The following is a 27580-nucleotide window of genomic DNA, read 5'->3' on the forward strand; positions in this document are numbered from 1 at the left end:
AAATGGAATTTATTTACTTGTGCGCCGCCATTGCACAACATATGTATTAAAAACATTTTTAAACGATACTTTTATCAATTTCTGTATCAATTTGTAATTTACATTAAGCAATAAACAAGCATTAATATAGCTTACCGATGTTAATTATAAAATAAGAAATATGTATCTTCTTATATTTCTAAATAATTATCTACAAAGATTTAGGAACAAGTTTCTTCGAGAAAAATGTTATAGTTATAGTATAGATAGAGGTTCTTTCTATTATACTGATTCTCTCAATAATTAAATGTCAAAGAATAAAAAAATCAAAGAAAAAAATATCTATGTCTATATGTATATATTAATCACATCTATGCAGGTATTTTAAAACAAATAGCTTTTGTTCCGATAATATTTCCCTCGAAAAACGTAAAGAATTAAATTTCTTTGAAAAAGGACTGCAGCTGATGCATATATAGATTTTACATCCATAGCAGATACTAGACAATATATAAACGTTGTTCACATTTGCGCACGGATTAATACTCGTTATATTAACATAACAAGTATTTCTCAAATTTCTGCAAATCTCGATTTACAAAGTTAAAGTAAAATATTTCCAGTAGATGAGTATGTAGATTTTATATACATGGAATTTAAATTACTGAAATAAAAGGATGTGATATCGATCGTAACGCGAAATATACATAAAAATATACGTTATAATATGGAGAAAAATTATAAAATAATCCATTTTCTTCGAATGTTAAGTAGAACAAAGATATATTTTTTAAAGGATCGATTACAGTCTTATCTTTTCTAAAGCGAACAGTATTATTTGGTTAATTAACGCGTTATTATTAATTAATTAATGCACAATAAAATATATTCAAAAGAAATGATATCTTTTACATGTTTTTAAATTTCACATTCAACTACGAGTATTTATTAGAACTCGTTAGGACGTTAAATTATTAAAATACGAAAATTTTCAAATACAATTCGAAATGTAACATTTTCAAATACATTTCGATATGTGCCATAAAATTTTGGGACATTCGGAATGTATCCGATATCTATCTGGAGACCAATGGGAGAATTTGCATATCTGGGAACTTTACCTAGCGTCCTTTCGTGATGAATTTCAGGCATCTAAATTCTCACTCCCGTAGCCAATTATCCTTCGTTCGAACGGAAAGCGGAGCATTGATTCGCCGCCGTCCGCGCACCGTTGCACAGTGTTGCCGCGTCGTACGTGTCGTACGGGGAGAAATTCGCCAAAAGCTTGTTTCGGTTTCTAGGCGCACTTCACGGCATAGAAACGAGTTTACGTGACTCGTTGCACGAGCGATCGCAGCGACGCCGGTCGCTGCTGAAACGCGCCCGACGATTGGTTCTCCCGAGGAGGACCAACCGCTCTCGTGCGTCACCGCCGTCCAATGGGAAACGACGTTACATCGCGCGCCGTCCCGTCGCGGCAGTGTGGTATGGTATGCGCGGCGGCCATTTCACCGCACATTTTACGTGGAGATCCTGTTCGCGTAAGCGGTAGTGTAGTGCGACGCGCGTACCTTTTTCGACGATCCCGTCCAAGTACGGGGCGTATTAACATCGCACGGGCTGTGTCTGCCTGCGTCGCGCGATGCGCTGAGGAAAGGTAATTAATCGTCGGTCAAGAGATAGTAGAAAAAAGAAGCGTACGGGTGACGAGTTTCGCGGAGAGAGACACGGAAGGCGAGACGACGACGACGGCGACGGCGACGGCAACGGCGGCGGATCCAGATGCGCGCTGGACGCCTCGCGGCCGCGCGACCCTGCTGCCTGGTGGACGGCGACGAGTCGTCGCGTCCGGGAGGACTCTCGCGCGGATTCCGGTGGGGAAAATCGCCGCTTCGATCGCGGTGGAGAGCGAGAGCGAGAGAGCGGGTGCGCGAGACGGAGACCGCGAGTGAAATCGATAAAAGTGTTCCTCTCTCCGCGTACGGAGAGACGTGCCGCCGACCTTCTCGTCCAGAGACCGCGGATGGTATTACGTAAACACCAGTCGTCGGAGTCCCTCCTCGGCCCGAGTCGGGAGCGACGCCCCCCCGAGGTTACCCCGAAATCCGGGCCGGATTCCAGCCGCGCGGTCCCTTTAACGTGTCGGAACGTGTCGCGACGCGTCGCCCAGCTGCGCTTCGTCTCGCTTTCCCGTCCCAGATTATTCGTCTCGGCGCGACCGCGAGAAGCGGGGCTTTCCTTTTCGGAACGGGACGGCCGCAAAAAGTCGCCGCCGTCGCCGCCGCCGTTGCTCGACCGTGACGTCCCGCGACGTACGCTTCTCGTCTCCCGACGGGAACCGTCTTCTCCGGGTGAATCATCCCGCGGGAATTGGCGCGTTCCCCGGGTGAATCATCCCTCCGGACGGTTTGTCTTGGTGATAATTTGTGCGCGAACACGACGTTGGGGCGCGTTTCGAGGCCTGCTGGAAGCAAGTGGCGTCCTGAAGGACGCGCTCCTTCGGGAGGTGGCACGTTACGAGCTTCCAGCCGCGTGTCGTAACGCTTTCCAGATTCTGTGTAGGACTTTTCGGAGCGCGGGTCCAGTTGGGACTCGTGCCGATGCGTGTTTTACAACAGGTTTTCTGGAAAAACACGCAGATTTTTGCGAGCGAGATAATTGAGATGATGTAATACCCGTCGTTGCGCGTGAAATTATAAAAAGCATGCGAAACATTTATATTTAAAAGCCGGAGATTACCAGGATCTCGATTTCCTTGAAACGTACTTTAATATATTTTAATTATAAACCGTATGTATATAATTTTCGTGTCAAAAAACATCCACTCAACTATATTTAGATATTTTATTTTATATCAAATCAAGTAGATTTAATGGATTATTGTTCTAAGGGGGAATTAAAAGCTGTAAAAACTTTTCTTATATTTGCCTAATACATAAATTGCTTCTTTTTTTTTTAATTATTTTTAGTAATCCTTATTAAAGGGTAAAATTTTTACTACACAGTGCACGTCCTTCTTTATGTTACAGTTTGAATCCCTGTTCTCGGTTCGATCAGGGTCTCGCGCGTTTGTCCGCTCGTAGTGGCATCATGTTCGCGTCAACCAAGTCCAAAGAAGTCGCAGAGGAGTACATCTCATCTCTGTCTGATCTTACGATTAACAGTAAGCCGCTTATTAACATGCTCACCATGCTGGCCGAAGATAACATCGAACACGCATCAGCGATAGTGCAAGCCGTCGAGGATCATCTGCAAAAGGTTACCTAATCTCTACCATAGTTACACTTAAAATACGGATTTTTCCGGATTAATAATTTCGTGCATCAATGTTAACTCGCGTAGAACCGTAGACTTTTTTCCCCTTTCACCGTTAACGTTTTTATTTTTAATTGCAAAGTTTCCTTTTGTAGGCATAACGAAAAATTCTTTTTTTGCGTCACGTGGCATAACGGTCCTATTTATATGTGATATTGCCTGTTGTTTCTCTTTGCATCGCGCACAATTTGCGAATTATTTATAAAGATATAAACAGCCTGTGTTATTTTTGTAAAGAATAACTGATAGGTTTTTTATCGAGGCAGAAAATCAGAAGGCGTGTGTAAAAAAAAAACCCGCAACAATTTGAGACTGCGTTATATAAGAAGCAATATTTTATACCAAGGTTTATAGTAGTTATATTACATTATGTGTGTCAAAACAAATAAAATATTATCAAAACTTATTGACTTCAATATTGTATTTATGTAAAATTCCAAATGTGCTACGTACATTTTATTAGTCGAGATATCCGATACGTTCGTGTCCAATCTCAGTTGATTTATATTTATATTTTATTGAACCATATAATAAAAGGCTTGTGTACATACTGTGTTAAATGCTTAGGATTATGTAATGCCTACGTGATATTACTACATAAGAACACATACCCGTGCTTGAATAAAATACAATTTATCCACGAATTTGTCGATTTTTTAGGAATGCAATAATCGACTTCGACAATATGTGAATTTTGAAGAGTACAGGGGAAAAACGATCAATGTCCATCCGGAGTAATTTCGAGAAGAATGCCAGTTTTAAGTTTCAAGACATCGGATAGTTCACGTTACGTGCGTTATAGATTTACTGGCAGTGAATATTGGAACGCAGCCTTAGTGTTTACTGCTGTTCACTAATGGCTCTTCCTCACAAGCGCGTGAACTATGATCGTTTTTCCCCAGCGCGGCACAATTCTTTCGGCCTTACTTTCAATGAATTGTAACTGTTCTCGATCAAAACAGATAAGAATGATGAAGGTTCTTTGAAAATGCCACAAGACAAGCGTGATCAATTTCGACAAAAAGTGGAATTTGATCATTTTTCTCCTGTACCCTTCATTTTCATGTACAAAGTGTTCCGAAATTATATCCATCTTCCCTTAGCTATACATTCTTTAACAAATTTACAATGGACATTTTCCCAATGGAAATTTGATAGGTGGCTATTTATCATTGCACTTTTTTACTTGCAGCATTAAATGTACTGGCAATTCAGCCGCAGTTTAAGTATCTGTACAAATAAAATATATTTATAACTAATTGAAAAATATAAGATTTTACTATGTGTGTTACCCTTGCGAAATTATCCTATTGAAATTTAATACAGCAGAGCCTCGATCTTCTACGTTAAGCACTTTCGTAATTAGGCTTCCTATCAAGCTGTTCCAAGGAAAAATGGACTTCAAATTGAAAGAATATGTAGTTGAAGAGAAACTATATTTTTTCGGAATCATTATATGACTCCAGAATGTGCATGTATATTGAGATATTTTTACATAACCGCGCACATATAATAGCTTAAGTAATCCTTATTAAGTAATTAGTGAGGTAGCGTATTGTGCATATTGTTGTGTTTCATTAGGTGAGAAGTGACATCAAGTTACCGGTACTCTATCTCATCGACTCGATTGTCAAGAATGTGAATGGCGACTATCTGAATCTCTTCACGCAAAACATAGTAAACACATTCTGCGGCGTGTTTGAGAAGGTAAATATCTTCATTGTTTTCATAAGATCACCGATACAGAATATCATCAGGGACAAGCGCGACTTCTTCCTCGCGATTGACGATCTGTCGCTGACCGGGAGTAACCTTTGCTTTCTATCCGCACGCAATGAAGCAAAACTACAAACTCCACGAAGTTTCTGAAAGAAATATTTCATAGCGTGTATAGAGCCTGGCACTTTATATTTCACGATGACATAAGATAATTGTTTGATCAATACAACATCCAACTCACCTCGCAACTCTGAAAGCCTTTATAGATACGGAGTTTTATATATTGGTTTTTCCTTTCGGAAAGGATATAAATACTTACATCTCGAATTCTGAGAAAAATCTTAATAAACGAAAACAAAAGATTCTATCGAATATATATGCGAAAGAGTTGGCGATATCTTCGAAATTTAAAATGATTGATCTCACGCCAAAGTTTCTCTCGGCTTCTTTTTAACTTCGTAATTGATTGCCAATTGCCATTTTCATAAATAGGTCGACGAGAACACGAGAGCCAGCATGTGGAAGCTGCGACAAACGTGGAGCGATGTATTTCCACCGCAGAAATTATTGTCATTAGATTATCAGGTACAACGTATTGATCCTGCATGGCCAATCATCCCATCCGCTAGCATCCCTTCAGGATCCATACATGTCAACCCAAGATTTCTTTCAATGGTAAGTTTCATATATATATGCGATTGTATATGTGCGAGGAAAACGTATTATTATTATAATATCACGGTTTGCATATTAATTTTTTCAGCCTCAACAAACTGCAACGTCAATCGTTCCACCTGTTAAATTGTCACCAGGAGAACCGACAACAACAGAAGCAGTCATGCGAGAACAGTTGCTGAAGAAGCAACGAGAATTGTTAGAATTGCAAAAGAAGAAAATTGAGTTAGAATTGTTGCAGGCTAAAGCGAGTTTAGAGCAACAGCAGAGGCAGCTTGACAAACAAGCTGGAAGCTTGAAGACAGAAGTGGTAAGTTCTACTTAGTCAGTTTTTATAAATAGATATCAACTGAGACTCTGTTATAGTTTTTTTTTGTTCGCAGTTTAACGCTTCACTGCGCCGGGCTTTCTTTATATGAATAGTGATATATATATTTCTGTTGTTATAGATTGTGTCCACTGCACATGTTGCGCCAACTACGGAGACAACGACGCAGGCGAAATCTATAGCACCTCTAGTGCCAAATCAAACTCCAAAACAAGTAGCAAAACAAGTAAGTTAAATATGTCACATATATAATTAAAGAAACCTGTGGTTCCACAGTTCGAGTCGGACCTTGGTCTGTTTTAATTTGAAGGTTTCGTAATTTTGAGGGTTTTAAATGGGGTTTTTTTTTTTTCGAGAATGGGTTACTAACACACTAATCCTTATTCTAGAGTATTAAAGATCCGCTTCACACAGATTACGAATTTAAAAATATATATATGGCATGAGATCAAATCCGAAATTATGAGTCTATCGCTTTTGTACGGAATCATGCGACATTGCATATATATAATTGTTGAATATTAGCAGTTACGATTAATAACATTTTTATTTGCTTATAGTTTCCAGCAGCGACGGCATCGCTTTTAAAGAACGCAGGAACAAACAACGGTCCACGAATCGCACCAGCTAGTAGTATAGCAGTAGCGTCGGCTAAACCAGTCTCGCGAGATCCACGTTTGAAGCCCACTCCTGCTGTTCAGGATGTGGCGGTGCCAACGGTAAATCCACGACAACGACCGGGTACGACCAGTCCGAAAGAAGTGCGGAGTGAAGGTCAAACGCAGCAAGTGGCAAATACAATTGTAACTTCAAACCAATTAAAACAGCAGATACTTTCGAAATCGGCTGTAACTATCAACAAGCCTCCGGCGAATCCTGCCGGATCCGATAATCCGACGTTATTAAACGTTATTAATAACAATAATGCTGATAATAATAGCAATAATAAAAATTTCAGTAGTAACATAAATAAAGATGCTGTCTTGCATCGAACAAGTCAAAAGAAAGATCCTCGATTAAATAGTAATAGTAGTGGTAACCTAAACAGTAACAACTCCAAGAACAGCCAGAGTTTATCGGTTTCCAGTAATAACTCGTCTTCAGTATTATCAACGGGCAATCGAGGAAGTGGAGGTAGTGACGTCAACAAGTCGAAAGACTCGAAGAGCTCGAACTCGCGCGGCTCTTCCTCGTCTTCGGCTGACAAGTCTTCCACTTCCTCCAAGTCGTCGCATAGGAAATTAGGTAATAAGTCGCGATCTAAACAGCCTCAGATATGTCCGAGTAAGATTCCGAAAGTCGACAGAGACTCGAGTCCGATTAGGTCAAAATCTCGTGAGAAAGACAGCGGAGACAGTTCACCGTCCTCACGTACCTCTCCACAATCCTCCTTCCAAGCCTCGAAAAACCGCAAGAAAAATACGAAATCGAGAAAGCGTAGTCCAAGTCCTCCGTATAGAATCCCCAGGCGTAACGACGCGAAATCGAGCTCGAACTTGAACAATTCCGGTGGTGTTACTGAGGAGGAGCAATCTGGATCGCTGATAGTATCTCCTCCTCATCCACCCGCATTCAAAGAGATCAGGCCGAACGCTAGACAGAGAAATTATGTAAGACGAAATAAAGACGACAGTCTTAGTCCGGAACGTTCCCCAGCCAGTGCTGGAAATACTCAAATCGCTGCCGAGCCAACATTGGAATCCTCTAGCAAAGACGAAGATCTCAGGGCACCACTGTCTCTACCTGGAGCCGCTGTTTCCATATCCGAAAAGAGTGAGTCAACAGTGTTTGGCAACACATATCTATATGTAACGACCAGTAACACTATTCATGAATATCTGCCATTTATTTCAATTATGCATGTAAGAGTATCTACCAATTTTCCTACGTGCTTTCTCTAGTTACTGCTAAAAATTCTGTCTTGAATATTTTCTCATAAAGGTGACTACAATGTTTGCTTCATCTCTGGTAGCAATTGCAAGACTGTAACAGGTGATATCTTTAAAAAGTAGTATTCTTCAACTTGTACTAACTTCTCTTACGCTCAAAATTTATATAATTCCAATTACTTTGGTGAAATCTCTTAACGTGCATTTCTTCAGGAAAATATTGCCCGAAAATCTTATTCTCCGAAATGCATTAGGGATATATGATAAAAAAGAGAAACGGTAACATTAAGTTAATTCGTGATAAATTTGTCTCGCACAAGTTACTCTATCTTGAATTCTTTTCCAGAAGAAGATTTAGATCTACGAGTATTACCATCGGTTAACACTAACAAAAGACGTAGTGAGGAATGTGTAGAGGCGACTCCACCGAAGAAAACCAAGGCTGAGAAATTTGACGCGTATGTATCGTTAATTAATTACGTTAATCTCACGTGTACAATAAGTTGCAAGACTTCCTTTATATTTCACAGATTATTCGGTAATGAAGACGTGGATTTGCGCACGTTGACGCATCCTAAAGCCGGTCGACCTCCGACGCCTCCACCGCCCGTAATTTCCGGGGAGGATGGAAAAGATGGTTGGGCAAAGTTAAAGACGCCCACGAAGAATGACAGAGATAAGCAAGTTAACAACGTCGACGATAAGCGCGAGAGGGACCGTAATAGGGATAGATTAGGACGTCTTAGACTCTATAACAAGCTCCCGGATGATCCTAAAGAGAGAAGAAGAACGTTATCGAACGAGGAACAGGACACCAGGCCAGGGCGCAGAGGTCGGGAGAATGATAAGCCCGAGAGAAATGACGATAGAAATATTGAGATAATAATGAAGCAAGCCGCCGAGCAGTTGAACCAGGGATCGATCACAAAAACGCAGTACAACACCTTGATACAAGAAGTATTGCATATGAGCGAGGACCGGAAATTGCGGGCGGCGCAGCGTAAGGAGAAAGAGACTGGCACTGTGATATGGGAGAAGGGTATCAACATGGACATATCTGGCCCCGGGGATCGCGTTGCGACATTCAGCCCGTCCAACGATAAGGAGATGATGCGAAACAAGGAGCATCCGATACCACGAAACCCGAACGGTCCGAGATGGCAGAATCAGCCGTGGCAACAACCGTGGGCGCATCCGCCGGGGCCACCGTACGGCGGGCCGCAAGGACACTTCAATTCGGACATGAGACCTGTCGGTCCTTGGCAGAATCCGCGACACTTCGGGCCGATGCGACCGGATTATCAGTATCATAGCGGTTTCAATCACAATATGGGACCCAATCCGCGTTTAGGACCCGGTATGATGGGTCCGATGGGTCCTAATGGGCCGATCATGTCGAATCTTTTGCCGAACGGCCCAATGGGACCAATGGGACCTATGTCAAACTCTCCTATGGCGATGGGTTGTCATCCCGCGATGATGATGAACAACGGACCAATGAGTAATCTTATGACAAACATGCCACCTCTGACGTCTGGCAGAAACGTATCGCCGAACACATCCGCCAAGTACGACCTCGAGGATAACGATCAAAGTTACGGTAACTCGAAGAATCCGGGTTCGCACAGCCGCGAATTGCCGCCGCCAGACTCGAAACTGTTGGCTGAGATAGCGAGAGATACCATGAAGTCCATAAATATTGACAATATACCGCGAGAGATTCGTTATTACGGGCAAACCGGTGTGGTGTTCATGAACTGGGACGATCCACGAGAGATCGGTTTCCAGGACGGCATAAGAAGAATATTGATTGACGAGAAAGATACTATAACTTGCGCATTTAACGATCAATACAAGGAGTTTATGTACGAGGGAGAGGTGCATAGGTGGGTACATCATATCCAGATGTTACTTGAACTGTACTCTAAATATTGCGATACATTCGGAATTGCAATAATATCGCGAATTTTGTGTCTTTTCAGGATCAAATTGGGAGCACCCACTCGAGAATTGTACGTTGATGATTGCTGGTACGAGTGTTACTTCGGCGGTATGCCGATAACAATCGAACTCGGCGGGAAAAAAGTCAGCGTAAAACTGGAGGGTCCTCCGCCGCAAGTTAAGATCGGCACCGTGAAGCGAACGGATCTCGTAGTCGCGAAAATTAATCTTATCATCAATGCACGCAATATGGTGCCGGTGTTTCTAGACGCGAAACCACAAATGTAAGTACATTTCCCGCGGCGTGCGAATGATTTAAAGAATTACATCATAAATGTGCGCTTTTGTAATCATGCTTGTTTCTTTTACAGATTTGAAATCGAGGGAAAGCCTCATACGTTAGAATTCACGGATGCATTGCAAACAGTTCTTCTAAATGGACGACCGTTTAAGGTCGAATTTGGGGGATTACCTAAGCCTATTATTGTCAGAGACAAGAAGCATTTTATTAGGTTTTCAGTATTACCTAGAGGAGTGCGTGCTGGTCATGTTAAAATTACCGGAATGCGAGGCGAAGGTCCCAGCGAATCGCCACCACCAGCGACGCCTATAGTAGCCCAAAAACCGAAGATAGACACTGCCCCTGCGCCAAGCCAATTGCCCGCTATAGAACACGAATCCACGTCGCAGGATGGTCTAGATTTTACTTCTACTTCAAAGCCAGGTGAAAAATTAACTCCATCACGTATTCTCTATATTATAATTCTTTAATTGTTAAATTATTATGATTTAATAATTATTGATATAATTTTAGACCTGCAATTAGATATATTGTCGTCAGTTCTACCATCAGCGATGGCGCCGTCGTCCGGTTTGTCGTATCAAGCCGAACCCGTGGAAAATCCGTCCGCACCAGCACCGACATTGCCACTGAATATGAGCGAATTGTTCCAAAGATTGGTTGAGACTGGTATCGTTCCCAATCTCTCGGAACAAAAGAAACAGGAGGAAGAAGAGAAGAAAGATACTGAAATTACTCCAGTGTCCTTTGACAAACCGGAAACTCTCAAGATGTAAGTTATCGTCTATCGACGTCGTATTTGTCCTTCGTAATATATAAATGAGACAAGATCAAATTTCGGATATCAAACGACTGTTTCTTTTACAGTAAACAGCCAGCAATCGCAACAGCGTTGTACAGTGGCATGCAATGCAGTTCTTGTGGCGCCAGATTCGCACCTGAGTTGGCTACTCGATACAGCCACCATCTGGATTGGCACTTTAGACAAAACAGGCGTGAACGAGACTCTGCGAGAAAAGCGCATTCCCGGCCCTGGTATTACGATGTCAGCGATTGGATACAGTTTGAGGAGATCGAAGATTTGGAGGACAGAGGTTCGTATATTTTTTTACCCTTCCTACGCGTTACTCAAAGAGTTCCAAAAATTCGAACATAATGTCAGGCTAGCCGAATTGTAGGCGGCAGTATTTAGCTCAGCAAACGAGCGAGAGGATATTCGGAGCGTAAGACTCGTATAACTTAATAAGAGTAAGCGAAACCAGGCGTGTTCGATTGCTCGACTACACTGACGCCTCGTCGCTTTTTTATCTTATAAGCCTCGTTTTTTCTTTCTTTCAGCGCAAAGTTGGTTCGAGACTGAGAAACAGACGGCAGAAACGGAAGGTATGGCTACCGATGATTCGCCGCAGGAAACGTTGCAGCCCAGCGTGCCGACCGGCAGCGACGAAGAATCGCGATGCCAAGTGTGCCACGACGCATTTGAGCAGTTCTATAATGAGGAAAAGGAGGAGTGGCATTTGAGACCGGCAGTTAATTACGAGAGCAAGAATTACCATCCGCTGTGTCTAGAGGATTATAAGGTTTGTGGTGTCTCCCTATTCTAATCGATGTATAGATTTAAATTTTGTCGATATTGATATGTCGATATTGTATTCCATTAACAAAACAACGTTTGTTACATTCTTACAAAAAAAAAATAGGAAAAAAGTCTAGCGGTACGTGATTCTCTTAATAATTCACCTTCATGGCACATCATTTATAAGCTTTATTGCTCGTAGTAATAGAACAAGTAACTGTTACTTTATACACGCAATATTTCCGTTTATTTAAAACATATACGAGAGATTGTTTATTTTTTAACAACATGCATCTGAAGGAGTTGAATATTTCACAATTTTTTCTCCATACATGTCGTCGTATAATTATTCTCACTCGCACATATAATTGGTTTTGATATAAATAATGTATTTATTTACACCACTGCTGGCATCTTTGAACTTGTGCGATTTTAATAATCTTGATCTATTGTTCATACTTTAGAGAGCATTAGAAAAGTCAGCTTTGGCGCTTGAGGAGGCAGTTTCGGAAGTTGAGGAAAATAAGGTAGAATGTTCCGAAGAAACGCCCGGAAATGAAACTAAACAAGAAGAGCCCAATGCAGAAACGTCGAATAAGGAGCAGCTCGAGTCGACGAAGAATTTGAATCAAGTGGAAATAAACATGATGCAAATTTTAGACTCTATTGTTGGGTCAGAGAAAGAGAAGCCTGTTGACACAGAGAACACTGAAGCTCCGCAGACCGATACGGAGACGAAAGAAAATGAAGAAAGTGTCAATGAGAATACCGAAGGTGCCATGGAGGATGTTGAGAAAGACGCGCCTACGATAAACAAAGAAGATGAGTCTCCGGGCGAAAGTGCAACCGTACCTCTTGAGAATATTAAAATTAAAGAGGAGCCACTGGACGACATTGACGAGCAACCCGACAGCGAAATGTTCGATTTCGCCAACGTGGAAGTCAAAGAGGAACCTATGGAACCTGAACCAGGTATGTGTGTCGGTCTTAGATTATCGTAAACAAACTACTTTCTATTTCACGCAAGCACGTCTCTATAATACTCTGATTTCTCTTCAGATCCCGAACAAATTGTGACTGAATCTGGCACGGTCGACACAACGTATGCCGCAGTGAAAAGCTCCATCGACGGAAACGTGGAATTGGACTCGACACCGGCGGCTATTCCCGCGGCTCCATCGCGAATTAAGATCAATATTACTAAACCGCTGAACATTAACAAAGAGCCGGAGGAGAATAAAGAGAAGGAGAAGGTAGCGGTTGAGACGCCCGTAGAGGAAAACGCGGAACAGCCGTTAGTGGCAGCTTCTATTAAACCGAGTTTGCAGGGTAGGAAGCTATCGAATTTACCTCCCGTAGAAAAAGGGCAGGAATTATCAGGACTTTGTTCTATTATGTAAATAGCGTGTACAAAGTTTGAAAATGAGTCTCCATGCGACGACACAGTGTATAAAGTGCTAGATTTAGGCTTAGATAGAACACGATCTATTTCTAGCTTATTTACATGTTGTACATCATAATTTTGTACAGCTTGTACGGCGTGATGATGTAACTCAAAAAAGTTTCCATAGAAAGATTTTTCGTTCTATGGGATATTTTAACACACGGATACACATGGATATTTTAAAATCCACGCTTGTCCTCGTAGGGTATTTTATCTCTTCTCATTTAGATAAATTTACATAAATTAGTAAGTTTAAATTAATTTATTATGAAATAAATTAATTTAAATTAATTAATTAAATTAAATTAAATTAATTTAATTAAATTAATTTAAATTTACTACGTGACTCTTGCATATACACAGTCTATTCGAACGCACGGACTGAAACCCTTTAATTAGATTCTCATCGAATTCAGTCACGTCGTACAAGTTTAAAGAAAAAAATGTGTGTGAAATGCGTGCAAGTGTGAATATATCCCGAATATTACCATCTCGATGAACGCGGAAAGAAAGAAAGCTGTACATATTTCGTGTAATTTAGGAAGATTGTAGTAGCATTCCTGCGTGAGTGAATGTATTATTTAGCGAGACGCTTTTGTGATCAAGGAAACCATCACGAAGATTTACCGATGATTTACACTTACTGAAAACTTCAAGTACCATTTGTACTTGTTTAAGTTTGATGATGTTTTTACGCTCACTAGAAACTTTCGAGTACCGTTTGTACTTGTGAGTTTGATTGTTAATTTGCACTCACCTGTAACGTTATGTACTATTTGTACTTGTGTAGGATGGGGCAAACCTCCTTCGAGATGAATGAGTTCTTTGGGGGGTAGGGGGCGAGTCATTTCAAGGTGTACAAATTATGTGATATATATGGGTTCTACTTGTAATATACATATAAACTATCAACGGAAAAACAATGACGACGACGAGAATGACGAGGACTACCGCAATTAGATATGCATTATTTTGTTGTATAAAAGAAGACTTGTTTATTACAGGTTTGACTTTCTTTTTAATTAACCTTTCTACTATATCCTTTATAATTATAGATTCGATGCTACTTAGGGTACGGATTTGAATTCATAACTAGGAATACTTGAAACAATAAAGACATTGATAAAAAGTTAATATTTTCGTTGTATGTCTCAATATTCAATAAACTGCATTCAAAATGGAACCCTTGTGTAACTCATTGAAACTTTATCCCGAAAAAATTTTGAAAGTTATTCGATCAGGTTGCAATCGTATCCATCTCAAGAAACCTGAAATGCACATTCCAATAATTTAAGAAAAGATTTCTTATATGAATTATATGCGACATTGTTTTTCCATTGGGGAGATGGCTTAATCTGTTGCATCAATATGCATTTCTTTTTGTTAGGGGGGGAGAGATTAAATGATACAACAACCCTGAAAACTTTATTCATAAATTGCAATTGTGCGGCCATCTGGGGAAAGGCACGGTGTCCTTGATATTGCCGATCCCCAAGACGCATTGCAAGAACCTGTCAAAACCCATTCCATAGCCACCTGTTGGTACATTCCCATATTTACGTAAATCTAAATACCACGAGAGATTCCCCGTGGGAGGTAGTTTCAGCTCTAATTTCTCGTAATCATCCTCACGCATACTGCCTCCTACTAATTCTCCCACACCTGGCACCAGCAGGTCCAGTGCTGCTACCTTTCAAAAGAACATGTATAAGATACGTATAGCAAACCACTGTGAGATATAAATATATTGGAGTGTGCACTGCCATGGTATCCTCGTGGACGGAAAACAATAGGCCTCTTCGTTTTAGCTGAAACTTCTTGCATGGCTTATCTTTCCTCTTTTTCTTTTCACGTTGGAGAGAAAAAGAGAAAAAATGAACTGTGCAAAAAGTTTAGCTAATGTCCATTTCTACCAATGCAGATTAATTTTAATCTTATTTTAACTTCCTTTCAGCTCTTCCTACTTCTAAGAATTAGAAGATAAAAAGTAAGTTAAACTGAGATTGAAGTCAATCTGGATTGGGAGAAATGAGCATAAAACGAACAGGCCTAATCCAGAGATAAATAGACGGGTGCATTCGTCTACGCAGGGCTGCGTGCGGAAACATCACCCGAGTGTTAAAAATCTATAGTAGGTACACGTAACTTATGCTGTAGGATTTTTAGCACTCGGGTGATGTGTTTCTGCATGCAGTCCTGCGTAAATGAATGCACCTGACGAGTTAGGATCTCTGTTTTTCTCTTGTACAAGACGCTTGCGCGTATCCTGCAGTTGTCTTTGTCATACAAGTTGTGTACAAAGACAGTTAGCCCAACTATTTACCTCTCTCTCTCTCTCTCTCTTTCTCTCTCTCGGCTCGCGCCGGCCGACTCAGTGGACACTCCAATATACTTATATATCATTGTGGGAAACATATATTCTTAAAAATTGCGCATTATTTTTTTGCTGGCTCACCTTTGATGCATCGTCCGCGCATTCTTTCATGTAAAATGGCTTAATTTCTTTCGGCCAGTTAACAACGAACACTGGCACCCCGTCATTATGCTGCACTAAAAACAGTTCGTGCTCTTTCGTGAATGCCTCTCCATACTTGAGGGGTCGTTGCAATTGACTCGCGTTATCATTTAACACGTTAAGCGCATCTTCGTACGTTAAACATGCAAATGTTTTGTTCAACCATTGCGGGTCTAGGGCACCGATCGCACGCAGATCCGAGGCGCCCTTCTCAATCATTCGCTCGGTAACTCGCTTCACTAAAAGCTCAACTTCCTCCATCAAATCCTCGATAGACGTGAGAAACGCTAGCTCTGCCTCTAACATGTAAAACTCGGATAAATGCAATCTGGACTTTGAATTTTCTGCCCTGAACGTAGGTCCGAAAGTGTACACTTTTGTGAGGGCTCTGAAAAAGTCCTAACAATACATTCGCATCCCATGATTTTAGCGACGACTGCAAAAAAAGATACATGTGCGCAGCGAGATACGTGTCGCTTGACAATACGCAATCAAAGAACTTAATCACCTTGCTACCGCCTCCAGATGCAACTGTCCGGAGACAGTGAGGAAGGCGGCGGTGTCGAAGTAAATCTCGTCCTCGGTTTGACCCTCCTTCCTCATACTTTCTACGACCTCTTTGGACTGCGGCCTGACGACAAACACCTCGCCCGCGCCCTCGCAATCGTTGGACGTCAACATCGGCGTGTGCACGCTTACAAAGCCCCTATCCCTCAGATAATCGCCGATTACCGCGCTGGCGAGATCGCGCAGTCTCAGCAAGCTAGAGAAGCCACGCGTTCTCGGCCTCAAGTGCAAATACTGCCTGATATAGTCCGGATCGTATTTCTTTCTCGGCGCGAAGGGATATCCATCCTCGGATACGTTGCACGCGCCGATCACGCGTACCTCGGTCGCGCGCAGCTCCATTTTGCCGTTAGGTGCGGAGGTCAGCTCTCCTTTCACTCTGACGCTACTGCCGTAACGCAGCTCGTCGGGCTTGATCGCCTTCGGCATAACAACTTGTAACATTTCGCACGTTGATCCGTCGGATATGTCGACGAAGACGTTGTCCTTCATTTTCCGCAGCGCTCGTACCCAGCCCTAGGTATGGAGATCAATACATGTCTGTGAGTGAGTGAACAAGTTTAAGCCGGTGGATTCAATTGTAAGCCGTAGACGCGACGGCGAAACGGAAAGCGACGCCGAGTCAACGTTAATTTCAAACGCAACCGAACTCTAATATATCTGTCAAGTTTGTAAATATGGATAAGCATAAGATAATGACAGTCATGGAACAACGTCCAGAACTTTCCGTCTCTATTAATTATGCAATATCGTTCCAAGCGCCACGGACGTCCGAAAGTGACGGCCGACAGCTGTCTGGAAGACAGCGTGATCTCTCCCGGACACCCTTCGGACGTCCCTCGAGCCTTCGCGTTGGTCCGCGACGCGACAAAAGTTCGCGTAATAGAAGCACGCTCTAACCTGTACTTTGGCAGGCTTCCCAATCGCCTCGCTCGACGCCGTATCTAAAATTGACGTGCATTTGTGCGCACCGCGCTTGACGACGTCCGCCTTAAGCGGGTGCAGCCTCCCGATATACCTCGTGAGCATTTCCGAGGGCGGTACAACTTCCAACAATCGGATCCCGGAAAAAATACCTGCTTCGCGCACGAGTATTTACGAGTAAGCTCAAAATGGAGTCGTCATGCGTCGGGTTTCGGGATTGCGCGCGGATGGAGATTGTGGAGAACGAGCTAGGCGAATCCAAGCCGCATCTTTATTGGCTGCGTTCGGAGGAAACAGTCACCCGAGTGCACACGAGTATACTCCCTTCTCTTTCTATCTTAGCGAGTTAGAAGGAGAAGGCAGTATATCCGTGTCACCCGGGTGACGTTTTCGACAGGTGCACTTTATGCACTAAGGCCCAGTTTCACAAGTGTCGGTTAACTTTTAATCTTAGATTAACTCACTCTTCATCTCCTTCTAACGTCCCCCTTAGAAAAAGAAGAAGAGTAAGTTAATCTAAGATTAAAAGTTAACCGACACTTGTGAAACTGGCCCTAAGTGCACGTTAAACTGCACTTTAACTCCGTATTTTATTTCTTATAAATTTTTAAGAGCAAAAGTACAAAATCAGGCTCTTTAGCGTACTACAGATGAGCTTACTGATTAAGAATAATATCCTAAATTGAATAAGATTATTCATTCGATATTTTGGCTAAAATCTTGTTATTACGAATCCGTAGTTCAAATGTTGTCAAATGTGCATTATTCATTCTTATTGGAAATATGGTCTATAGATAGAAATACACAAAAAATATTATATGAATAAAAGTGATTAGTGAAATTGCTAGAACAATATTGGGCGCGTTCAGCAGACCAAAGCCGCTGAGTAGCAGTCGAACGTGCGTGGCTCTTACTTTTAAAACCAACCAATCAACGCAGAGTGTTGATAAGACGAACTCAACAGTTGTGTCTGCTTAACGCGGCCAATGTTTCGATGAATTGCTCGAATGCTAATTATATTTGAAATAACTATATTATATAAATTATGAGGTTAAAGTGAAAATTATAAAAAAATAGTAAAAAAATAGTTCGATTATTATTTGTCGTTAAAGATTTTATATTCGTGGTAAAGTTTAATTAAAATTAATAATGCAAAAACAATATAATTTTTGTAAATTTATTTTTATTGTCTATACATGTCTTTACGTATGGCGATATTCATTCGTGTCTCCAAATAATCATTTTTATTGAATTTTTGGATAACCGAAAGTTACGATTTATAAAATTTTAATGTGTAATATAACCGCATTCTAAAAAATAATTTTTTTAAGTGTAAATATTTTGTCTGGTCACAACCGATATTGTAATAATTTAACAGGTTCGTTCGCGGATCAACTATACATATTTAATACACGATAATAGGATAAACTCCACTTACCTGAAAGTACAGAATTCCTGAGAGAAGCTCAAATGAGCTCACAGCGAGCTAAATAGAAAAATGTAAACTTGTTTATTGGTTTTAAAAACTCAGTTATGTATTTTGGCACAATAAATATCAGTAAATAAAAATAAAAATAATCCCCTTAAACTGTTAAATATGCGATCGTTTTAATAAGAAAACTAGCGAACTGAAACAGAGTAAGCAAATCGATATATTTTTTTAAGTTTTAAAAGCCTTGAGAGAGTTCTCAATTGTGATTGGGTGATAATTAACTGTTGGACTAAAATAGGTTCCTTACTAGATCTCTTAATTGGGGAATAGACTCCGTATTCTCCCGAGTTTAAAGCTTCTATAGCTCAACGAGTTCAGAATATGGACATATTCAGAATACCCTGTTTCATGTCACTGGTATTGTTCATTAAATAGTCCATTGTAAAAATTTATCATAGATTATTGTTCGCTTACTTATGCAAAACGCAAAACGCTCATTATGTAATACCGCAATTTAATGGCTCAATTGTAAAACAAGCATATTTTTCTTATAAATAATCATTGTTTAAATATAATTATAAATGATACATAGGACGTAAATAATTAAACCTTATGGGATTTTTATCCACGTGCCAATATCTACATAGTTCGCATTTTTTACGCTAGTCGATTTCATATCTCCTTGAGGATTGTATATATGTATTCATTGCATAAATTGGTGTAATACGTGTTTATATAATGTAAACTTATTTTTATAATTGATCTCGCCTGCGTACCCTTCTAATCTGAAGGCATATTAGCGAGAGCTTTAAATGTTTCACATCTTTTGCTATTCATATCAGACTTCACTTATTAGTCAATATTTATGTAAACGGAAGCAGTAGTAAGTAAATACCTTATCAAAGATTACTGTACGTGTCTACTTTCTTTTTAATATCGCGCTTAAAATAGCTGTAAATAGTATCGTATCACACAATCAATCAATCTAATCAATGCAATCTGAAAAAATTGTCAAGTCCGGTATCCTCCGCTCTTTCGTCTTCAGTTTTGGCAGCTAGACTTTCAAGATCAGGAGTAGCTGCCTCTGCAGTAATCGGATAAGACGCTGCTTCTTCTTGCCCTTCTTCGTTATCCATATGGCTAATAGGAAGCTGGAATAGCATATAACATATTTAATATTTACTTTGCCACTTACAATTAGTTTTGAAACAAATTTGAGAGAGAAAAAAAGATATACTTTTTGATTTCCCGAAGCTTCAGGTCTCGATTGATCGGCTTCCGCTAAATCCTCGTTATAACCGGGTTTAGCATTAGAAGCGGAAGGGACAGCACTCGCAGAGTCAAGTGGAAATGCTCCCTAACAATATTAGAAATTATAATTTAGAGAAATATTTCTCTGTAATATATTATATTCGAGCTTTTCTACTTTGTTGATATTATTATTTACCGTTATTTCCAAATGTTCTATTAATGGTACTTGAGACGAAGCTGGAGAAGAGGCAGTGTCTACATGAGACGTCGCAACCAATTCCATCATGGACGCATGATTTTCCAAAGTAAAGGTCGCACCGATATCCGAGTCTTCATCGCTAGACTGACAACTTTCGCTTGGAGTTAAGTCAGGTGCTTCGTTCTGCAACAAATGTTAGTTGATAGCTAATTTAATATTATATGGAATGATTTATAAAGATACATACTGTACTCTGCAGATCATATACTAACCAATGGATTATTTAATGTTTGTTTGTCCTGTAATGCACGTAACGATCTTAACAAATGAGGTCGTAATCTGTGATCCTCGCTAATAGCCTTAATCTCTCTCAAAATAATTATTAAGTAATCGGGTCGCCTCCTGTTCACTGCGATGAGCGAACTGATTGCCTCCTTCATTTCTGAACTGTTTATTGTAAAATCGAGAACATATTTTTATATATGAATACGTATAAAAACTACATAATAATTGCATTTGAGAAATCTCAAAAAGAATTCAAACCTTGAATTATTAAAAAGATTATCATCGTTCATCGCAGACGGTAATCGGAAAGAACTGTGAGCTTCCTCCCAAAGATTATCGACTTGTTGAGACACCTCATTTGCTATGATATTACTGCGGATAGTAGCGTTTTCTCTATCCTGTTGTTGTAAATTTGACAATTGTAAATTTGGCAATTGTAGGTTCAATGAATATTGCGTTTCCGCGCCGATTAATGGTAGAGGTAAGTTGTCAGACCCCTGTTCTCGATTCCGCTTATCTTTTCTAGAAACAAATAAAAGATATTACATAAGAAGTATATATACTCTAATTGTCAATGTAATTAACTTTATATTGCATACATTAACGAACTGTTAACGCTGCTTCCGCTTGTATTAGTCGTGTTTGCGGAACACGCCGAATTTGCTATAGCCGTTGGAAGATCAGTCATTGTCTTCACATTTCCTGAGAGCAGATTCTGTCGAGAATAACTGAAAATTTAAAAATATATACATAATATTAATACAAATGTGTGGCGTATATATTTTTGTGTTTAGGCAAAAATTCGTGGATCTCATAAAGGTCAATTACCAATCGTTAATCAAAAAGGTTTATTATAAAATTTTAAAAAAGGACTTGAAACTGCTATTAAATCGCAAGATAAAATTTCAATGTTAACACAATCATTGTCATTACATGCTTTAATATTAGTCATCGAAAGATACATTGATGATACTATCCAAATCTCAATCCAAAATCATTTACATACCTATGTATTACCTACCAACAATCGTTTTCCTTATTTATTTTCGTTTGTAACCACCGGATTAGGTAATTGAACTTATAATATAGACTATACGTGCTTATTACAGTCTCTTAAACAAGGGTAATGATAAGAGAGTAAGAAGTATAAGACAGAAAATGTTGCAAAGGTAGATTGTGATGTTTATTACTAAATGAAATGCGATACATTAGATTTACAGAAAAATGGAAAATGGATGCGATCAATCTGGCAACTATGAAATATCATGGACAAATATGGAGTAGAAAAAATATGGAATAGTAATTACAGATCTTCTAATGTTCGCCTATTGTCACTATTGCGCAATTATCAAAATCAGTGATTATATTAATAAATTTTATTTTAATAATAATTTTAATAACAATTTTATTAATATTCCATATTTATCTGTCTTCCTCTATTACAGTAATCACACTTGAAATCGGATTTAATAATAAGTATATTTTTAGAAAAAATCTCTATAGTCAGGTAAAAATTTAATTATGAAAGAGTAGATATACGCAATAAAATATCTGCCTTTTTCACAAGTCTACCGTTTTACAATGCACAAATATTGAAATTAACTCATTAATAAATCAAAACTAACGAGACACATATTCGTCAACTTATGAGTCAATCTTTTTACCTTCGAAAATTATCCCAGTAGTTATTCGCTCTATTACCAGGAGGAACTTGATTGTTCAATTGTTGCTGCTGTTGCTGCTGCGAGTTAGAGCTAACTATCGGAGTATGCGATAATGCCGCTGAGGAATTAGGTAGCGACACGAGATTCGGTAAGGATGAACTGGGAGGTAAGGTCGCGTCCAACGTGTCGCCGAGATTGTGGACGCTACGGCTCAGATTAGAATGTTCCTCCAAATTTTCAGCATTGTTGGCGCGTTGCGGAGCCTGATTTTGTGATCGCAGCTGCAAATCGGCAATGGCAGCGCGCATGGATTGCAATTCGCGTTGCTGCGACCACAGAAGCTGACAGCACTGTTGCATCGTCGTACCCATCATTTGCAACTGATGAGCTTGTGAACCCAATAATAATTGCCGATAATACTCGACCGTGGCTGCAACGAAAGAAACACGTTAACTTCTCCCTCTTTTTAAAAATGATTTAAGTGTATCTTCAAGATGACACTTTACCAGTTTGTCCTTGATTAATAGACGGAGGTGGTACAGGGCAGGCCCATAAATTTCCAACAACTCCGCCATTCTCGATAGCAGCAGGTGGACCGATATCCAATAAATTTTCTGACGTAGATACACCGTCTACGCTCTGCTCGTTAGAACCTCCTGCACCTATGCAAAATATGCAAGATAAAGAGTGCTTGATATCATCATTGTCATAGTACATAATAATAATAATAATTACCTGCAGCGGCAGAAGATGGCCAGATATTTGCAGGTGTGCTGGTATGACTAGCTTGCGAACCGGAGCTCCTTTGACTGTTTTGATCTAACGCCTGAATATCCCGATTCATATTGGAAGGCTGTGTTGGTTCCTATTTATTCGAAAGATATATGTATGTAATAAATGCGTGATTACATAAGAATTACATAAAAAAAATATAAAGTTTGTAAACCTTTCTTATAAGATCTTCAAGTTGACTTCTTTTTGCTTGTTTAGATTGACTCTCCGTACTGGCATTACAACTCTGCTTCTTTTCGTTTGCGCTTAGAGGTACAAGCGCTGGAGGTGGACGAGAGAACGAGCAGTTCGAAGAAGCAGGGTGAGCAGTTGCAGACAATGGTTGTTTCAAACGTTGTTGCAATTCGGCTCGCGTAGTTTGTAGCAAGGCCGATTGTTCTTTAAGCTCTGACGTCAGCGCCTAGAAAATGAGCAAAGTGCTGTAGTGTACATCATATTAAAATTATATTATTGTGAGATTGTCGACATTACCCGTATATCTGAAATGTTGGACTCGAAACATCGAAGTTTTTGATTGACATCATTGCTTCTCTCAAACGGAACGTTTGCCATATCCTCGGTAATCCCATCTGTTCCATTTTCATCGTGCGCGTCGATATCCTGCTCGGGTTCGGAAAAAGAGTCGATAGAATCGCGAATTTTCGTACTGTCTTCCATTAGAGCCTTTATATGTGCAAGCTGCGCTTTCATCGTCTCCAATTCCGCGGCTTTATCCTTCATTGTGTTTCTTGAACCTTCCGAGCTCTGGACAATTAATACAAATGCGATAACAACGAATGATTAATATAATTTACAAATCACAAATAAGAAAATCTCACAAATATGAAATTTGCGTAATGGTTCCGTATCGTCCTCATCGTCACCGATAAGATTCGAAAAGTTCGATAAAACGATAAGTTAACTAAGAATGTCTTCAGCGGTCATAAAACGTTTGTACCCACTGGTATGTCGCGCAGAACTGTTAGTATTACTAAGGAAGAATATCAAGCGACAGACATCTGTATACTTTCTTAGAAGGGAGTACAGTTAGTTGTAGTCAACAAAGGACAAGATTGGATATGATGTATGTATACAATAAAGTATATAGAAATATAAGTTTCATATTTGTGAAGTACGTGTCTAAGTGAACTTGTATCATATGAAATAAAAATAAAAACTAACACAACTGCCTCTATCGGACGTCTCTATGGCTTGTAATTCCGCTACAAGATGATCCATTTGTTTCTTCTTTGTCTGTAGTTGCACCAATTTGCCTCGCAATACCGCAGTTTCCGATTCAAGTTGCTCGACATTAGAAGGACTCGGAAGGGATGCACGGTTGTCTTCCCACGTAGCGGAATTGGGCGTATTCTGATTCTCCTGTTGCAGAAGCATTTGCTGCGCCTGACGCGCCTTGTTCAATCTTTCTCTGACGCACATCTGCATGTCCGCCAAGTTGGCTTGCTGCTCTTGCAACTGCGCGAGTTTGTTCTGATATTCTTCCATATTCCTCCGTAATTGGATCTCTCTGTTAGCATCGCCGCATTCATCTATTTCTCCATTTTCGCCGTTCTACATATGCGTATGCACAAAATATTATAATTATAAGATATTCAATTTGACAAAATCAATATGTGTGTGTGTGTGTATTTCGATATAACATTAAAGACTAATAACCTCGTCAGAAATTCCATGATTATGATACTGCTCCAACAATTTGGAGAGCTTAGTCTCACTGTCGTGAAGATCGTCCACCATTCTACTTAACTTTTCGCTCTGAGCTTGTGCGCGCTATAAAATACATTTATTGTAATATACAAATAAAAAGTAATTTAAACACAATCTTCTACATACAATATAAAATAAAGTATTTGCGATACTATTGTGCATAAATGATACTCACAGGATCAGAGGATTGACTAAGAGAGTCTATCATTGTTGCAGTGACTCTGATGTAGTCTCTGATCTGATTTAAACGACTTTCTACTTGGTTTCTATCGGGCTTGAAAAAAAAATAGAATTAAAAATTTTTAAAAAATTATGTAATTATATAATAAAATTAAAATGACAGAAAAAAACTACAATTTAAAATAGAAATATTTAGATGCGGTGAATACAGGATAGTACCATCTTATTCACATTGGAGGGCTTCGTTCCCTGTAATCGCGACGGTGACTGAGTTCTGGGATCAGAAAATGGTACCATTTTTAGCCAAGGGGTGTAGTCTTCTGTACTGTAATTGCACTGTCTCGCCGAGTTGTGCGATGCTGCGACAAGTAAAATTACAAATTACGACTGAGTACACGACACAAGAGGTAGAATTAAATATATATATACGCTCACCAAAATCAGGTAAGTCTTGGTACGTAGCAAAGTATGAAGAAAGCAGTTGAGAAGAAGCTGATCTCGTGTTGCTGTTCTTCGTTTCCCTCGGTACTCTTGGTTCACGCTCGCATTCACTTGCTACTTGCCAGTCCAGCTGACACTAATATATAAACGTTTTTAGCGTTAAAGTATTGCAGACGTAGAGCGGAAATGGGCTTGTGGGTGTGTTGGAAGAAATGCTCGCAGAGCTCTACTGCGGATTCACCTCCGTGGATATGTATTCTTAGAGTGAGAAACGCCCCACCACTCTACAGCCTATTAATAGACCGAATTCGACACTGCTGAGAGCGGCTTAATAGCGTATCTCTATCGGAGTAGGCTTCGGGCGTCTTCTCCCACTAAATATCATTCAACTTAGAATTCAACTTATTTATAATCATTTCCTTTTTCGATCTCTCCATCACAATTATTCTCTCATCGTTACTCATTCATATATAACTCATCGACAACTAAATATATGCTCGATAACTTATAAATAAATTAAATAAAATGTTTAGCAAGTATTAAAAATTATGGGTCTTATTCATTATACAGAGAGAGATACCACTTGCAATTTTTTTTCTGCCCGAAAGCTCTACAGCGATTATTTTTAATATAAAATAATTCCACATGAATTTCAAACTTTCTACGTGATGCGAGATCCATCCCACACTGCCCAATGCTCGCAGAGTGAAACGAGGTCTATTATTATACCAGTTCACACATGGGTTTCCAACTTTCCACCGTGAACCGTACGTACAATAATAGACTACTTTACGGTGCAGACACTGGGCGATATGAGGTGGACCTTACTCGCATTGTGAAACTGTACAATAACAAACCTCCTTTTGCCCTGCAAGCATCGAACGCTGTGGGACGGACCTCACGTGGACAACCATATGGAACCATTGTAACGTAATGAATTATATGCGAAACAAAACTAGAACCGTGACTTCAACAACATATGTCAAGATCAAGACCACTGAAGCTACAATTGGAAGTGACACCTGTACAATGAATAAGATCCAAAATTACAAATTGCACGAAATAAAGCTCAAACAACTCAGAATATTGATAACAATGTGCTTCCTTTAACCTTCCTATACCCGCGCATTGGTCTGTCAGACCGACGATATACGTTTGCCTTGTTTTCCATTTAAAAAAAAACAAGGCAAACGTATATCGTCGGTCTGACAGACCCATGCGCGGGTATAGGAAGATTAACCAGCAAAGATAATTAACTAAAAGAACATATACATAAAATACAATATTTTGTCTCATTTTCTGTCGATGCGCGTGGACCGCACGTGCATCTCACAGTCTACCTTGGTCTACCTGAACAAAACGAGGAAAACAAACTCCTGGGGGGAGCAAAAAGCTCCTGATGGATTTTTACCAAGTTATTAAAGTGCGGATAGCCGTAATAAGCCGGGCGGTTCGCGAGCTGCCGATTAGCCGCGGATCGCTCCCGGTTCCTGTCGTTTCTGCGATTGCTCTTCGGCAGGGTGCCCGTGTTGCGGGGGGCTCCGCCTCCGCCGCTGCTTCCGCCGCTGTTTCCACCGCTGCCGCCGCCGCCGTTGATACCGGGCGACATCGTCGTTCCCCTCGCGCGAGGCGTTCTCTCTCGAGAGAGAGAGTGCGGGACTATGACCGCGAGACTATATGAGACTTAACCTCACCGCACAGCTGACACCGTCCGCGCACTCCGCGCGACGACTCCTGGACTTCCTCGGGGGGAAACCGGACGAGAACGGACGCGAAACGTTCTCGCGGGTGGCGAGCGAGAGGAGTCGGAAGAACCCTCGGCGGAACGACCGTGCGGAAAGATCGGAGACGCGATCCCCACACGGCGTGTTCTTTACCTCGATGACGCGAAATCACGTACGTCCGGCTTGGTCTTACGTCAAAATACTTGGCAGACGATGCCGAAAGAATCGGGAATATGTTATAAATAGAAACGTCGTCCGTGCATCGACGTGACTCGTTGCGATATCGAGAAACACGTCGGCTTGTATCCTGGTCTGGCGGTATCCCGGACGACGTTGATCAGTTGCGTTTTCCTAACGCGCCGACACTGCGGCCATTTTTAAATGTCCCTCGACACTCTATAGAGGGTGACTATTTATTTGATCAAACGCCGATTAAAGTCAATCGGCAATTAGCTCGTCAAAAGTATAAACTTGCGCAACTTTGTTAAAGTGGATAGAATTATTAATTCTTTATTGATTAATAGTTTGGGACCAATTAAAAATATCAAGAAGACTTTGGGGCAGGAATGAAAAATGAAAGAAAAAAGAGAGAGGGGTTTAAACAATGTTTATATACGTGCGAGTTTTTGTTCCGGGATTTTGATGCAATTTTTGGTGAAAAAATTTTTCAGAAATATTTTCTCAGAAATTTTCTAAGAATTTCTCATATTTTAGAATTATGAGAAATTCTGA

At 40.3% G+C, this 27580-nt stretch overlaps 3 protein-coding genes across 6 annotated transcripts; 1 reads left to right on the forward strand and 2 right to left on the reverse strand.

Annotated features, from left to right (window-relative positions):
- Window positions 1-1483: 1483 nt before the first annotated feature.
- LOC112463422 lies at window positions 1484-13455 on the forward strand. 3 transcript variants are annotated; one of them, XM_025029831.1, is made up of 17 exons: window positions 1484-1636; window positions 3009-3237; window positions 4876-5001; window positions 5506-5688; window positions 5777-5998; window positions 6138-6242; window positions 6577-7789; window positions 8252-8363; window positions 8436-9791; window positions 9888-10130; window positions 10218-10570; window positions 10661-10919; window positions 11015-11241; window positions 11486-11727; window positions 11848-11862; window positions 12188-12695; window positions 12783-13455. In XM_025029831.1, exons 2-17 carry the CDS (start codon window positions 3070-3072, stop codon window positions 13121-13123), a joined length of 5673 nt encoding a protein of 1890 aa, XP_024885599.1. In that variant the 5' UTR covers window positions 1484-1636; window positions 3009-3069; the 3' UTR covers window positions 13124-13455. The 3 variants fall into 3 exon arrangements, with proteins under 3 accessions (XP_024885599.1, XP_024885600.1, XP_024885601.1); XM_025029832.1 differs by having other exon boundaries at window positions 8255-8363; XM_025029833.1 differs by lacking the exon at window positions 11848-11862.
- A 603-nt stretch (window positions 13456-14058) lies between these two features.
- On the reverse strand, window positions 14059-17484 carry LOC112463423 (probable asparagine--tRNA ligase, mitochondrial). Of its 2 annotated transcripts, none has more exons than XM_025029834.1 (4): window positions 17150-17481; window positions 16191-16765; window positions 15623-16070; window positions 14059-14857 (listed from the first exon to the last, which is right to left on the reverse strand). In XM_025029834.1, exons 1-4 carry the CDS (start codon window positions 17276-17278, stop codon window positions 14597-14599), a joined length of 1413 nt encoding a protein of 470 aa, XP_024885602.1. In that variant the 5' UTR covers window positions 17279-17481; the 3' UTR covers window positions 14059-14596. The 2 variants fall into 2 exon arrangements, with proteins under 2 accessions (XP_024885602.1, XP_024885603.1); XM_025029835.1 differs by having other exon boundaries at window positions 14717-14853; window positions 17150-17484.
- A 1244-nt stretch (window positions 17485-18728) lies between these two features.
- LOC112463420 lies at window positions 18729-27217 on the reverse strand. Its single transcript, XM_025029827.1, has 17 exons — window positions 26536-27217; window positions 25119-25260; window positions 24903-25042; window positions 24679-24777; window positions 24453-24566; window positions 23958-24347; window positions 23268-23540; window positions 22951-23196; window positions 22740-22869; window positions 22511-22666; window positions 22005-22434; window positions 20940-21068; window positions 20599-20862; window positions 20328-20502; window positions 20053-20238; window positions 19843-19962; window positions 18729-19756 (listed from the first exon to the last, which is right to left on the reverse strand). The coding sequence occupies exons 1-17, from the start codon at window positions 26731-26733 to the stop codon at window positions 19595-19597; spliced, it is 3354 nt and encodes a 1117-aa protein (XP_024885595.1). The 5' UTR covers window positions 26734-27217; the 3' UTR covers window positions 18729-19594.
- Between the last annotated feature and the right edge of the window lie 363 nt (window positions 27218-27580).

The sequence above is a fragment of the Temnothorax curvispinosus genome, unplaced genomic scaffold (assembly GCF_003070985.1).
Source record: "Temnothorax curvispinosus isolate PA1 unplaced genomic scaffold, ASM307098v1 QBEX01013184.1, whole genome shotgun sequence".
In the NCBI taxonomy this organism is placed as follows: Eukaryota; Metazoa; Arthropoda; class Insecta; order Hymenoptera; family Formicidae; genus Temnothorax; species Temnothorax curvispinosus.